General features: G+C 40.2%; 1 protein-coding gene across 6 annotated transcripts in view; it reads right to left on the bottom strand.

Moving 5' to 3' along the window:
• Window positions 1–14,265, bottom strand: part of ap1b1 (adaptor related protein complex 1 subunit beta 1) — a 75,896-nt gene extending 61,631 nt beyond the window's left edge. For 3 of the 6 annotated variants that reach the window (XM_042101379.1, XM_042101383.1, XM_042101381.1), the window contains exon 1: window positions 13,870–13,995. In XM_042101379.1, coding sequence (XP_041957313.1) covers window positions 13,870–13,893 — 24 coding nt within the window. In that variant the 5' untranslated portion in view covers window positions 13,894–13,995. The other 3 variants (XM_042101382.1, XM_042101380.1, XM_042101384.1) reach the window with 3 other exon arrangements.
• Window positions 14,266–15,012: the final 747 nt, after the last annotated feature.

The following is a 15,012-nucleotide window of genomic DNA, read 5'->3' as shown; positions in this document are numbered from 1 at the left end:
ATATGTAGAATTTAAGACTTATTTATAATAGGGCTGGGATAAACAATTATTTTTTAAACGATTAATCTAGCGATTATTTTTTTCGATGCATCGATTAATCTAACGATTCATTTTTTCAGTCCGATTCGATTTCGATTCGATTATCTTCTCATTATTATACGGCTCTTCACAATGCAAGTAGAATGCTCCATTGACTTGAATGGGATTTCCGAAAGTTCTAGCGGTCATTATTTCTTGGGAAAGGACCTCTGAAAACAAGAATGACCGCTGTCAATGGCAACGGAGTTTGTGCTTGGAACCTCATTCAAAAGTGAAAGCAGACGGTTGATCAGCTGTGTTCTAAAGAATGTTTGATTCAAGTTCAGCGTGTGTTGCGAACTATTTGTTTCTCAGAAGCCACGACGAAACGGTAACAAATAAGTGTAAAGAGACATATCATGGAGTTTATTTTTTCGTTTTGGCAAGTAGCCGTATAATAAGCGGGATAATGTATAGAACGCCGGTCATCATGGGAAAATAAGTCCCTCCGCTGGCGCGTCGGGGTCCGGTTCGCGGGACTTATTTTCGGGACTTATTTTCCCCATAATGACCGGCGTTCTATACAGTATCCCTTACTTAATTGACTAATAGCAATTTATACATGTTGATTTATATATCTGAATGAAAAAAAACATGAATTCCTTAACATTGGAATATGTTTATATTATATTCCAAAATAAAAGACTATACAAGTGCAAAGTAATGCATTCTTAGTCAGAGGTAGCATTCAATAAAGTTCAGTAGTGTATAGGTCTAATTGAGTGCCTGTCACTTTAAGACGTTCGTTCCCTTGCAATTGTAACACTAACGCAGTTACAGTGGCGATTGCTGCTCTTTGGAACAGGGGAAGCTCTGATAAAACTGGTCAATTATTAAATTAATATTATTAAGGTGCTATGTTGTTCTTTGAGGGCAAAAATGATCCCAAAACCCAGAATAGGCCAAACAGTAGGCTATAGAGTTGGCATGGAATCATGTAGCCTACACCGTTATATAGCGCGCTACCTAACTTAGCCTAAAAACAACTGAAACTAAAGCAAGTCACCAACTCTGTAACTCCACATTACGGTTTTATTTACAGTATGCTATTTACAAAGACAAATAGAAACCGACTGTATTACTCCCAAATTATGAGAATTTGAGCTGCAACTTGCCTTGCCTCCCGACTTCACCTGTCAACACTAACGTTAAGGGCTTCTACATACTCAACGCACCCGACCGGTAGCGCGACAACGTGATGTCAAAATGACGTAGATCTTGCTGGCGCGCCAGGATTTAACCCAGGTAGCGCACCACTCATTTTTTTTCAGACGAGCGCGACAAAGCGGAAACAGGACTAGTTCGAGGGCAAGCGAGAGTTGCATTGTTTTGTTACAGTCGTGAATTTTTAATAGTTTGCTGGATAAGTTAACAAAGTTACTAGCGAGAGTTGCAACACATGGAATTAAGAGGAAAGAATAGAAATTATTTATTTTTAAACAAAGGATATCTATTAAGGCCTGAACAAAATATCTTTCCACTTAAGGAAATAACACAAACTCAGCCAGCTGCTAACTAGCTAGCCAGCTAACTAAACTGTTTAAATTATTAAAATTTTCCTCGGGATGACTAAAGTATCTATCTATCTATCTATCTACCTGTGCACACACCTTGGAAACTAGATGATAATGATGATGGTAGTTGTGAATAGTAGCAACCAAAGTCTGAAGTACCATCACAGAGGTAGTTAGCGTTAATATTTTCACAACAGCGACAAAGGAGAATATTGCAACTAGTGTCGCGACCACCACGCTCGAGTATAAATGGTTACGGCGCTTCTGTTACGTCACATTGTCGCGCTACAGGTCGGGTGCGTCGAGTATGTTGGACGTTTAACGCATCCCTTGAACTTGAACCACTTCCTGTCAGATCGCGACATATGCTGTCAATCAGTCCAGCCTCTATGACAGTTCCTCCAACAGTGTTTCCCCTAGAATTTTTTCCAGCAGCGGTGCTGTTGATCGTAGGAAGCCCCCCCCCCAAAAAAAGAGAAACAGTTGAAAAAATGACTCCTTAAATTGTGCCTTCTGGTGGATTTTGTGGAAGAAATGGACAGATTGAGTTACAAATTATGACATAACCATCAACACAAGCATGATTATTGCAGTACTTGAACAGGATTATTCATGTTTTTCTTTCACCTTTTTCATTTACATTATTAGTATTAGCCACTGTACAACTGCACACTGTAGGCCACTGTACAAACTATTACTATTTAGAATATACAGTGCTGTGCATAAATTAAGACATATATAATGTATTTATTTACGATACATGATGCATTAAAAATAATTGATGTCCTATTTTTTTTGTTAATTAAGGCATTAAGACAAAAGGCAAAATATGTTTTTATTCCTCCCTTTAGTCAATTTCAGCATGGGTGTCTTAACTTTTGCACAGCACTGTATAAACTATATAGACTTCTCTTTCATGCCATTACACTGTATTGGATATGTGGATGAAATTAATTATGTTTCCCCATGTCATTTGGTAAAATAAATGGTCAAAAATTCGAAGAAAATTCACTTGGATTATAGCAGATAAGTGTCCTGTATCACATCTATAATTTTGATGAGCTCTACAGGAATTACAAACTATCTCAGATGTAAATGCTTGCGTATCCTATTACTCAAATTCACCAATAGGCTAGCTAGACCTTAGTTTCACAGCCTAGGTATGTTAGCAACACAGGGCTTGAAAGCATTGCCTGTATCACAAACAAAAACGAAACAATGCGTGGATTTATCTGGGAATAGGCTACTGAAGGTAGGGGCGAGCTATCTCGCTGGCGTGTTTAATTTGGTTCCTTGGTTAACATAATGTAGGCTACGTTTTTTTGGACAAAATTGCGTCTGCTAATAAACTTAAACATAAACACAAACAAGCGTGATCTCCTGTGGAATCCCTGACTGCGCCTTCAACGTTAGGCTACTATTATATGTTGACATGAAACCTGAACGAACGGCAGCTGTTCCTGAAGTTCACTTGCGTCTATTTTTTTTTTTTAAATTAGGCAACTTTTTTTGCAGTGGCGCTTGAATTCCAGGAGCGGCGCTGCGCCGCTGATGAATACATTGTAGGGGAAACACTGCTCCAATCATCATACAGAAACTCGGCGTCCAGGCCATTCCACTGTCCCATTCACTCCCAGAGACGCCGGGCTTCCCTGGAAATGACGATTTTGTGGCGCTTGTCCAATAAATGTGTAGCTTTTCTGCACTGAGATCAGCCCACTCTGTAAGTGCCATTGAAAGTCCAGTGAAGCCGAGCGTCTATGGGTTTTTTGCATGTTTTTTTGATGGATCGTGTCGTCACAACAATGTATTACGGGTGCGAAATCACGATAAATGACCAACAAAACCTTATTGCTGAACAAACTAGCCATGAAGATGAACATGTTTTCAGCATGTTCTAGTTGGAATAGTAGGCTAGAAACTAATGTAATAGTGTTATTTGATGCGATTTTCTGTGATATTTTAGAGGAGGCTGAGCTTCCCCTGTAGTATTAGAGCAACCGCCTCTGCGCAGTTAAAACGCAGCTGATGTATGGATGCAATTCATAACGTAGATAGATAGATACTTTATTGATCCCCAGGGGAAATTCAAGAACTAACGTAGTTAGTTCAAATAACAGTTTGTACTTCTCCTTGGGACAAGCACTTTGGAGTCTTGGAAAACACTTTTCCATTTACATCGGGATTTTGCAAATATTCAGTGTCAGAGTCAATAAAATGAGCCCGGAGTAACGAAATTGACAAGCAGCTGTAATTAAGCATGCTAAACTCAACATCCAAACAGTATTCTAACGTTAGCTTTGAGACACTGCTTGATTGCATAACTTGACTAAGTTTTGTCTCCTCAATGTTACTATGTTGTGATAAGACCTTAGCAGAGTTAACTTGACTGTAGCAGTTTTGAACAAATTTGCACAGCATGGTCACGATGCTAAGCGGATTTAATAGCAATTTAGCCAGCCGTGTTCTATGCAATGCTTCTATGTGGCAACAACAATCCTTCAACAATCATGAATATTTTGTGTTAAATGCACATGCAGAGGAGGGGCAGCGGGCTCGTTATGAGAGAGAGCGGGCGGGGCAGGGAAAGGCTGCGTGCGTAAAAAGTGCAGCTCAAAAGATTTTATCATATCTTTAATTTAAATAGTACAACATAGAACATCAATGTGTGACGGCCGGTTTTGTGGCGCCCCACCACAATTAGTCAAAGTATGGGAAACACTGAAGGTGTAAAATTCAGCATGCGTTTTGGGTCTGACAAATCGACGCGCATATTTTGCGTCGACGTATTTTTTGCATCGACGTAATCGATTACGTCGACGCGTTGTCCCAGCCCTAATTTATAAGTTAATATAGTGGATGGAATCCACGATCTTGAAATCCCCTGGCTTCTTCTTATTATTATAACCTTTTCTTTTTACCTTTTCAAAAATGAATGTGGCTCTAACTCCTTAACATACAGACATGTTGAAATAACTATTGTGTAGGTCTGGAATTGGACAAGAGAGTTATCATTTCAGATTTTTCGAAAAGTTTATACTTTGAGAAGTAGGGGATTAAAAATTTTAAAAAGCGAATTTTCCCCTCATAGAGAAGGAGGAGGCTGTGATGTCATAATGGCCTAAAGCCAGCTGCGCTCGTTAAGCTCCCAGAGTAGTTCCCGGGCTAATCCCGGGCTAGTTCCCGTGTGTCAAAATAAAAAGTCACAGCCATATCTCATGCTTTGCGCATTATATCTCCACAACGGCTTGACGCATATGCTTCAAATTTGGTACAAGAGTATGGACTCAAAGATGAAGTGAGTTGATGTTGGAGGTCAAAGGTCAAGTCCATGAATACTCCGAGCATTATATCTCAAGAATGCCTTGACATACATGCCTGAAATTTGGTATGAGTGAGGGCTCCAGACTAACTTTTTGCACTGGTGCGCCTAACTTTTTTTCTTAGGTGCACCAGCACAAAAGTTAGGTGCACCCAAATTTTCAACCACATCGTATTTAACACCGCAATCGTATTTTTTTCCTTAATTACTGTCCTATATAGGTTCCTATGACTTATGATTTACAATTCTACAAGAAAAGTAACTTAATGAAGTGTTGGTGCTTTAAGTGCTTCACTGAGCTGAAATTTAAATAACAGTGAGTACGTCTTTTAAATAACAGTGCACGTCTTTTAAAGGTGCCATGTGTAATGTCTGCCAAAAATCAATTCATACTCCACATTCCATAAAAGGTTGGGGCAGTATACCTCCAGAAAGTGAGTTGGGCTACCCTAGAGTAACAACCAAGAAACGTGTATTGCAGTTTGGCTGGCGGTTAGGTTGCCCGCATGCCACCTCCCATGGCCGAAACTGGTATTATGACACCTGTCGGGCTGTGGCTAGTAATTTAGCATGCTAATTCAGGTTGATATCTCTGCAGCGCTATACCTTGTCATTTTTTTAATGACATCATCACCCTTATTTCTTCTCATTCTTTTGATGTGTGTAGCTCATTTTTTGGATATTCTTACCTCAATTCTTACACATGGCACCTTTAAGGGCTTCAAACTGCACATCTCATGGCTCAATGTCTTACATACTTCATGATCTTTAGGCCTTGGCTAAACCAGCTCGCCATGCAATAATCATTTGACAGTCCCACAATGCAATTTACTTTTTAATTTTAGTATTTTTAAATTTTCAATAAGAACAACTATGGTTAATGCAGTAACAAAATGGTAGGCCTATTATTATAGGCTATTTCAATGACTTGCCACGCTCGATCTAAATGTGTCCATTCAATTCACCGTACACAATGATACATGCAGGGAATATTCAGGCTTTAAATGTAGCAGCGATATTCGGTTTGCACCAAATACCGGATTAAATTGATTGATGCCATCAGAATGAGTTTACACAACTTGCGCGCAAAACGAATATTGCTGTTGAAAACCGGGTTACTCCCTGCATGTAATTGCGGTCAATGACGCACTCCTTTTCGGCGATATCTGTATCTCTGTCGTTCGCGAAGGCCTTGTATGCATTGTTCGCAATTTTCATCTGCAATGACTCCTATAAATTTGGCGCAAGTGGCATTCCTGTACGTCGGGTTTACGTTCAAACTATTTTTCTGGTGAATAATTATTTCGGACTGAACTTGGTGAAGGGAAGTTTCACTAGGCCTATCGTAGGCAACGATAAACTTGATCATCTCGGGCTCGTCTGATCAGTTTGCTGCTGCCAGCCGCCGAAAGGCAGCGGGGAGAGGGTACATTTATCTCGGCCTATATGACCACACTGTAATGCAACTACATAGGGCTGGGCGATATATCGGTATTACGACTACGACCGATATATTTTTGAAAACGATATGTAGTTGAGACAATATCATAATACCGGTATTATGTCAAATAATGGACCATTTTATCAAAGCCACTTGCTCTTCTGTGTTCAGACCATTCAGACAGCTGCAGCTCTGCTCAACTGCGCCCCTGCGTGTGCACGTTCTCCCTCACAGCACTACAAACTTTCAAACATGACGGACACCGAGTCAGATTTTGTTTACCTTGATCAGAGGTTGGTGCTGATGCCTATTCCGTCGGCACATCAACGGCTAGACCGAGAATTCTCGTTGTGAAATCAAAATTCCACTGGAGCTCCAAGCGGTTTTATACACGCAGATTTAAGTTACAACACTGTTTACAGCTCTTCGACTCACGGTAAAATGTCATTTTTGGTACATAGCCTAGCTAATTTAAATACACTGATTAATGCTTGCGTTTAGCGATATACAGTAGCAGATCTAAAGTCCTCAGAGAGACAACCTACACGCTGATTTTATTAAGAGGATATGCAGCAGTTCGCGAGCAGTTAGGGGCATCATTTTTTATGATTCCTGAAACCAGGCAGGTGTACGCCTGCAGGTGTACGTCCGTACGCACTGTGCATACCATCACTCAACAACGAGAGTGCACGCATAGGCTACTTGTTTTCTTTTACTCGGCTTTCTATATGGTTATCAGCACACAATGTTGAGCTAATTCAACTCAATACTCATCATGGATATCACAAGTTTAAACAACGAAAACAGAAAGGATGGAGGCAGCAAAGCTAGAGGAGCTATTTAAGATGGGCAAGAACAAGGTTGGCTAAGCAATTGGTGTGCTTGTCAGAACGACTGCATTACAGCTGTTTAAAGCCAGACGTTACAGTACGCTATAACACAACTAAAGGTAGCTTTAGCCAGTATAGGGATGTATAAAGTTGCCCAAATGAATAGGTAATTGTAGACGTTGTTGTTGCATTATTGCATGTGGATGTTGTTATGCTATGTATGCACGAACATAAAGGAAAAATGCGCGTGAACGTTTTTTTTTTCTTCCTGGGGGGGTGATGGGTGTGCGTACCATAGCATTAATTCCAACGACGGTAGTGTCTATCACACTCTTGATGAGTGACTCAGTTACGTTGTTTAAGTAGCCTAATTGTTTAAAACTATTTTTGTTGTTGATAGCAACATGTCTAGGCCATCATAGGCTACATTTGCTTGTCATCTAGGCCCTATCAAACCCTTACGGGTAAAAAAACTGCATTTTGTGACAAAACTGCAGGTTTTTTAATATTTTTGTGCCCAAAATATTGCATTGTGCAGTACAATGTAGGCCTGCGTTGTCAGTCAGGGTCAACTTTGGTTATTTGCATTTGGTCTTTTGTTATTTGCACAGCTTTATCAGAGTAACTGTAGCCTATGCCTATTGTAGGCCTATGTTATTGTTTACACTTTTTTGAACAGCTGTGTTAGAGCAGTCTGAAATCATTATAATTAAAGCTCGTTGAGTGAATATGAAACACTTAGCTCTTTCTGTTTAAAATATCGATATATATCGTATATCGCCAATCAGCTCCAAAATATATTGGGATCTCAGTTTTGGTCCATATCGCCCAGCCCTACTCCTTGTGCAGTTAAATATTTACAAACAGGTATGTGCTGTGTAGCCTACTTTTTTCTTATTTGCACAGCTCTATCTGTATGCCAATTGGTTTCTTATATTGGCTTTTAACGGTAGCCTATGTTTTGTGTTACCTTTATTGTAAAGCTGTAGGCCTGTGTTGCCAATCAGGGTCGACCGAATATTGTTATTTGCACAGCCCTCAGAGCAACTGTATGCCTATTGGTATATGTTATTGTTTACACCTTTTTGCACAGCTCTGTTAGAGCAGTCTGAAATTAATATAATTAAAACCGGCTGTGTTGTCATAATTGTTGTGTTGAGTGAATATATGAAGCACTTCGCTCTTTCTGTTTGAAATATCAATATCGTATCAATATCGTATATCGCCAATCAGCCCTAAAATATCGGGATATCAGTTTTGGTCCATATCGCCCAGCCCTACAACTACATCCACTCTGTTTATCTGACTGGTCTCTGACCTCTCTCCATGGGCCACGGCCAATCAGAGGGGAGGTCCCGCCCTTCACTATCTGCGATTTGTTTAAACCACGATATTGGCCAAATATGTGTCTGTTATTGAACCAAAGGTTGAGTTTCAATGCGGACACTTTTTCCCCTCTCGAATAGCTGGTCGCACTGGTGCGACCTCCGATTTTTTTTAGTCGCACTTTTGAAAAATTAGGTCGCACTCTGGAGCCCTGTGAGTGTTTGTATGGACTCAAAGATGAAGTGAATTGATGTTGGAGGTCAAAGGTCAAATGTAAAGGTCAAAAACACCTTGAGTGTTATATCCAGGGGGTCAAGAGCATGTAGATTAGCTTCGGCATGTTAGCATACGCCATTTTCAAGTATGGCGCCGCATGTTGTTATGCTATGTATGCATAGGACCTATCCGGCGGCTACAGCCAAACGTTATTCAGCGCGTATTTCTTGAGGAGCCTATGAGAAGACGTGTATATTATGGTTATTTATGCATCATATGACAAATAAGAAAAATTGTATTGATATTGTTTCGTTGTTGTTTGTCTGAACAAAAATAGCCTAAACATGATTAAAGACAATAAATTACACAACAGTGGCATAAAGCCCTTGTCTCGTTACACCATGGGTCTCCAACACGTTGCTCTCAACCCATAGCCACCCCCTTTGGAGCTTGCCAGAGGCTGAAGCACTAGGCTACTACATTTAAACACAATTATTGCCGCGAATTTAATAAAAAGTAAACCATGCATAATTAAAAAAATAACTCAATTTAGGCTACTTCGCTACACAATAAGGTTTCCAGAGCACAGCGCACGTTCAATGAATGAGTGAAAGGCCTTGTCTCGCAATAAACAGCTGGAAATTCCAACACTTTTTCAACTACACGAAACTTTACAGTGATCATCAAATACCCTCTAGATTTAAGTGCCCATCAGTCTCAACATTTAACTATATAATACAAGTCCAGAAGTAAATTAAATCCCATACCAAAACCGAAAATCGTCTGCTTTTGATAGCCTTGTATGCCGCTCCAAAGAAAACGCATGTCTCACAATAAAACGCACAATGTAAGAAATAAAGGTCTGCCTCGAATAAGCCTACCCCAAATATACCTGTGCTTTGCGCAGCCTAAGTAAATAGCAGACCCCGGACATAATTTAGGATTTACGGAAAGTATGCAATCATACGATGTTGGACACCTGGCTATGCTCTGGCCGTCTACTGTGCCTGACTCCGCTGCCTCATTTGGATAGTAACTCGACAGGTGAGCGCGAAGATTGGATGTCGTGGATGCGTAAGTAAACTGTTTTTTGCTGAGTCCGCAGACTACATTCTCTTTAACGGTTACTTTACCATCTGCGGTGTACAACCCAAAGTAAAGACACCACATTTTAGATGAGTTGGGGACGTAATTGTCCGCTCAGGCTGACCGTTCTGTGCGTTATCTTCCATTTTCAAAACAGGGTGGCTATTGAGGGCTCTGGCTCCAGTCATTATTGTGGCTACTGGCTATTATTGGCTTGATTTGGTCATGGGCCAATGCTAGAATACGTTTAGAGCACCTGCTATGAGATGGCAAACAATAAAATAAAAAACAAACTAATCATAGACTGTAAAAATGCACTACACATGGCACTAAAAAAAAAGAATGGTTTATTTATAGTTCTATATTCGATATTTCACGTCATGTTCGAATGCATATTTGCAGCAGCAGGACGGCAGGCAGACCGCTCTTAGTTAGAGCCGCTGTTATCCAATGAAATTAAGTTGCGCTTCAGGGCGACTCCACTCGGATTCCACGCGCGTTCCCGAGCAACTTTTTCTTCTTCTTGTTACGTGGCAAGCAATGTATGTGCATTATCGCCACCCTCTTACTGGAGAACGACTCTCTTTTTACAGAATATCCAATAAAAATCGATGTTGGTCCATGCGTCATTTCCAGCTTTGGAACTTGGCGCATGGTCAGAGCCAACTGGCGCTGGATCCGAACCCCAGTGTTCAAGATGGCGTTGACTATGAATTGGCCGGATTTACTAGCCTAGCCTCCACCATTCATTTGTATGGAGGGCGGGACTTATAACTGGAGAGAGTGACTAATACCTCCATGGTTATATCTCAAGAACGCTTTGACACACAAGGTTTTTTGGTACGAGGGTTTGTATGAACCCAAAGATTAAGTAATTCAATGTTTTTTTTTTTTCAGGAATCTCCCACCAACATTATAACCTGACTCTCGCCAGATGAATTTCGTTCCGCCTAGCTCCACTCATCCATCTGGGACCAATCCATTGGAGTGTTGCTTCAGAAGGCTGGGCCTAATCAAAAAATGCTTGCAGATGATTGAATAAGCCACTTGTCCGTCATCTATTGACGTGCTACTTCAACCACTCACATCGAAGCCAACCCATGACGCTGATAACAGTCTCACAGTCGCTTCTACGCTATGTCATATCTATGAAACTCCCGCCCTGCGTCCTTATTGGCTGTACCATAAAATCGGTTGCAGAAATCACTCTCAATGGAAGAGGTCCCAGATGGATGTGAGTGAAGCTAGGCGGAGCTAAGCGGAATGAAATTCATCTGGCGAGAGTCAGGTTACCAACATTAAGCCAGCAGCTTTCCATCCACTACTGCAATTCCTCTGGCATTACATTTTTAGTTTAACTTCACTTGTTTTCCAAATCCTATAGCCCATTAGTGATATTTTCATGTAGCTGTGGAATAACAAAAAAAACTCTTCTTATGTAACCCTTCTGTAAATGGACTGAAGTTCGGTCTAAATATCTTGGTACTTTTATCGGTTATGCTAACCGTTAGCATATGGGATCTCATATACATTAGCCATACTTGGAATACTAGCCTACATCATTGTTCTCAAACAAATCATTGAAAGAAATAATTGAGATGTACTCTGTTGGTCTGCTTAGTTTTACAGTGAATCCTAACTAAAGGTTTGAAAGGAACTTCAGCTTTAGACTTTCTCTTGGGAAACTGTTAGGTTTATCTATCTTCTCTAATGTAGCATGGCATGCTGACATGGCGTATTGACGTCATTTATATGCAAAGTATCGTGTGACGTCATTTAGCGACTTCTGAAGCTGGCTTTAGCTACGTTCCATTTGAAATAGCTGTGTGTGTCTGTGTGTTTGTCTGTGCGTCTGTATGTGTGTGTCTGAGTGTAGGTGTGTGTGCAGAAATGTTGTCTGTCTGCACCTGCTATTCCTACACAAAGTTACAAAATTGTTACATTTCAAGCACTTTCGCCTGTTCTGATTAAGTTCTAAGAAATAGGCACCAATAATGATCAAACATTTTGTTTATTTTTTACCTTTTTTATAATGGAACTTCCTTGTGTCCTCACAAAAAGCTAAAATAATCATATGATCACAAAGGTGATCTCACAGGGGTAAATGATGTCCATCATTGGTAATTGAGCTAAAGTAAACATATGTTAAGTATTTTTTACATAAATTCTTATGCCTGTATTGATTTAAAAGCCTAATAATGTGGTGGGTCCACCTGACCCGGGAACACCTTATAAGGGTTAAAAGAAGGCAAAATAGGGTCTGACATTTTCACAGTAGATTAGGCTAGTATGTCCGTGAGCCCCCATGTTCATTCACCCAGAATGTAGCGCTGTAGCTGCCTGGCTGCTTTGGCTGTTGAAACTAGCAACTCGAGCTAGATAAAACCAAATTATTTTTTTTCCGTACCGATAGTACTCGGTGACCTTGGTGAAACTGAGATCTATATGAAAAATCACAGGATTTCTCCTTTAACGCTGAAGCTGCTCTTCGATAGGAACAAAACCACTGGGGGCGCTGGTTTTCACTTTCCCTCCATTTAAAATGTTATGGAATAGCCTGGGATTACCCATAAGAACCTTTAGCAAATTTGGGATGTGCGCTGCAGGTCTGTCTAGCCAAGAAGCCAATGAAGGCCATTTCCAATGTTGCTAAAACACAGGCACGTGCATTTCTTTGTAACTGAGTAAAGAACTGCATTTAAAGCCTTTGTTTACAAGATTGCTACACTTCTGAAACGATTTGGTAAGAGTTTAATGCGTAAATTTAAGTTTAATTTCACTTCTAGTCACGGCCCTGCTGGAAGTCATAAGGCAATTAACCTTTTCCAGACCCACTCTCAATTACAATTGAGAAGGTCTGCGTTGTAACCAGGCTATTTATGGAAATGACTTGGCCATGGAACTTGCTGACTAATAAACAAAAGCCAATATTTTTGTAGGAAAACTTTACAAAAGGCCTACACTTGGGTAACAATTTTCACTGAACAACTGTGCACTTTCACTATGCGCACGTCAGAACAACATTGGCTCATTGATGTTTAAAAACAGCAGAAGTATTATAAAATACAAGGTAAGATCAGATGAAAGGTGTTCGCGGTCAAACGTTTGAATATGAAGGGCTTTATTGTATTTTTTGACTTGACGGTGTCAATTTAAGAATGCGCCTGCGCATTGGGCTTCTGTTAGTACATTTTGAGCAGAATTTGACAAAACACCTGTCCATTATCACCTGTGAATTCGAATACCTCGGCCTAGAAGCTCGAAATTGGGTTTGCGGCTAACGTTACTCACTGGAAGCTAACAAGCAATTCAGCTACCAGAATATTGGTTTTTTGTTTGGTTTAACAAACCCACATGATATCCGTTAGCTAGCGTTTTGATACTATGCCTCAGAGAAAGCATATTATTAGCAACATAACGAGATAATTCTATTCTTTCCTGATTCCACAAATCGACTTATCTGGGACGTAAATTAAAGCTAACGTTAGTGCTAGCAGATGTTAACGTGAATGTTGCTATTTGAAGCTTCATGGTTAGAAGCTAACGTTACAAGAATTGACAATGAACCTCAAACGAACAGCAAACAAATTACATCAGTCGCTAACGTTATCTCAGCTGGTTAAAACTAATATCAAATGTAACGTAATGTTAGCCAAACAGTAATGTCTACCAGGCAAGTCAAGTTAAGCTAGCTGGCTAAATGAACGTTCACTGTAATACGGTCAAAAAGAAGTTTCCATAAGGTAGCCTCGAATGAGTAACGTTAGCCAAATAGTGATAAGCACATACTTGACACTAACGGTACAATGTAACCTTTACTGAACGAGGTTTTCTGATGGATAGAAGTAACTTAACAATTTAAATCTTAGCTTGCCATCAACGAGAGTCAAGTGACGGTAACGTTAACGGTAAAGTTTACTAGCACACATTAGCTTTAACGTTATAAGTTAGCTCGCTAATGGTATCGTTAGCCGACATTACCAGAGAAGCCTCAATAACGTTACCAAATCCATTTCAAAACACAAGTGTACAACAGTATTGCTAGCATTTACTCACGCATAACTGACTTGCCCACTCCATCTTTAACAATAAAGTAAAGGTGGAATGTGTACGAAATTTGTGAAAATGAAGCCTTAACTTAGCTTCTGAATAAACAGATAACGTTACGTTGGTTTGCTCAAACTAACGTTAGCTTGTGGCATGACATGACCTTCTTAGTCGGAGCTTAAGGGAGTATTTGCTTGCATAGTTAATCCTTTAATCTGTCACCCTATAGTGGATACTGAGGGCGCATGGTAAAAGGCACAGTGAAGTTAAAACTCAACACAATTGCTCTGAAATCGCAATAAAACGCTTACCGTTCAGAAGTATTTGGCTTTACAATATCACTCACTCCCACTTTTTCTCGTCATTTCACCCTCACTTCCGGCTTCCGCACTATCTCTGACAGGTGGGATTGAGTCACAATTATGCAAAATCAACATAGATTAGAAGTAGTGGGCAAAAGGGAAGAATTGGGCAAAATGTATTTTGATACATTTGTATTTAAGAAACCTAAACAGTTATTATGTCCCTTTTTGTCCTCACAGCGATTCCACTGCTGTGAAGTCTCTCTGCAGCCTTTTAAGTAAATCGTGTTCCAAGTTTGCTGATTCTGACTTTTGACGTTTTAGTCTCAACACAAACTTTCTCAAACTTTGCGACCAGGGCTAAAAGAAAAGAAGATACCATTAAGTAGTGGGGTGGTACAGGTTGACCCATACTAGCCCATGGACTAGCCCCATTGAATGCACATGACTATTTCAGGCTTAATACTAGTATATACTTTTTTGATCCCGTGAGGGAAATTTGGTCTCTGCATTTAACCCAATCGGTGAATTAGTGAAACACAAACAGCACACAGTGAACACACAGTGAGGTGAAGCACACACTAACGCAGTGAGCTGCCTGCTTCAACGGCGGCGCTCGGGGAGCAGTGAGGTTAGGGGTTAGGCCTTTCTCAAGGGCACTTCAGCCGTGGCCCACTGGTCCAGAGTGCTAACCAGTGGGCCACGGCTGCCCCCAATACTATATAATAATATGGCTTAATATTTACTGTCTCTCTGAGATGTCATTTTGAATGTAGAGTTTTAATGAAATATCAGGTTATTTGATCAACAAATCTTTTTGCATACTATTACAGTTTCCATGATTCATTTA

This window comes from Alosa sapidissima, chromosome 8 (genome assembly GCF_018492685.1).
Source record: "Alosa sapidissima isolate fAloSap1 chromosome 8, fAloSap1.pri, whole genome shotgun sequence".
Classification (NCBI taxonomy): Eukaryota; Metazoa; Chordata; class Actinopteri; order Clupeiformes; family Clupeidae; genus Alosa; species Alosa sapidissima.
Note: the sequence above shows the minus strand (reverse complement) of the source record. Positions and strands in the feature narration are given on the sequence as shown.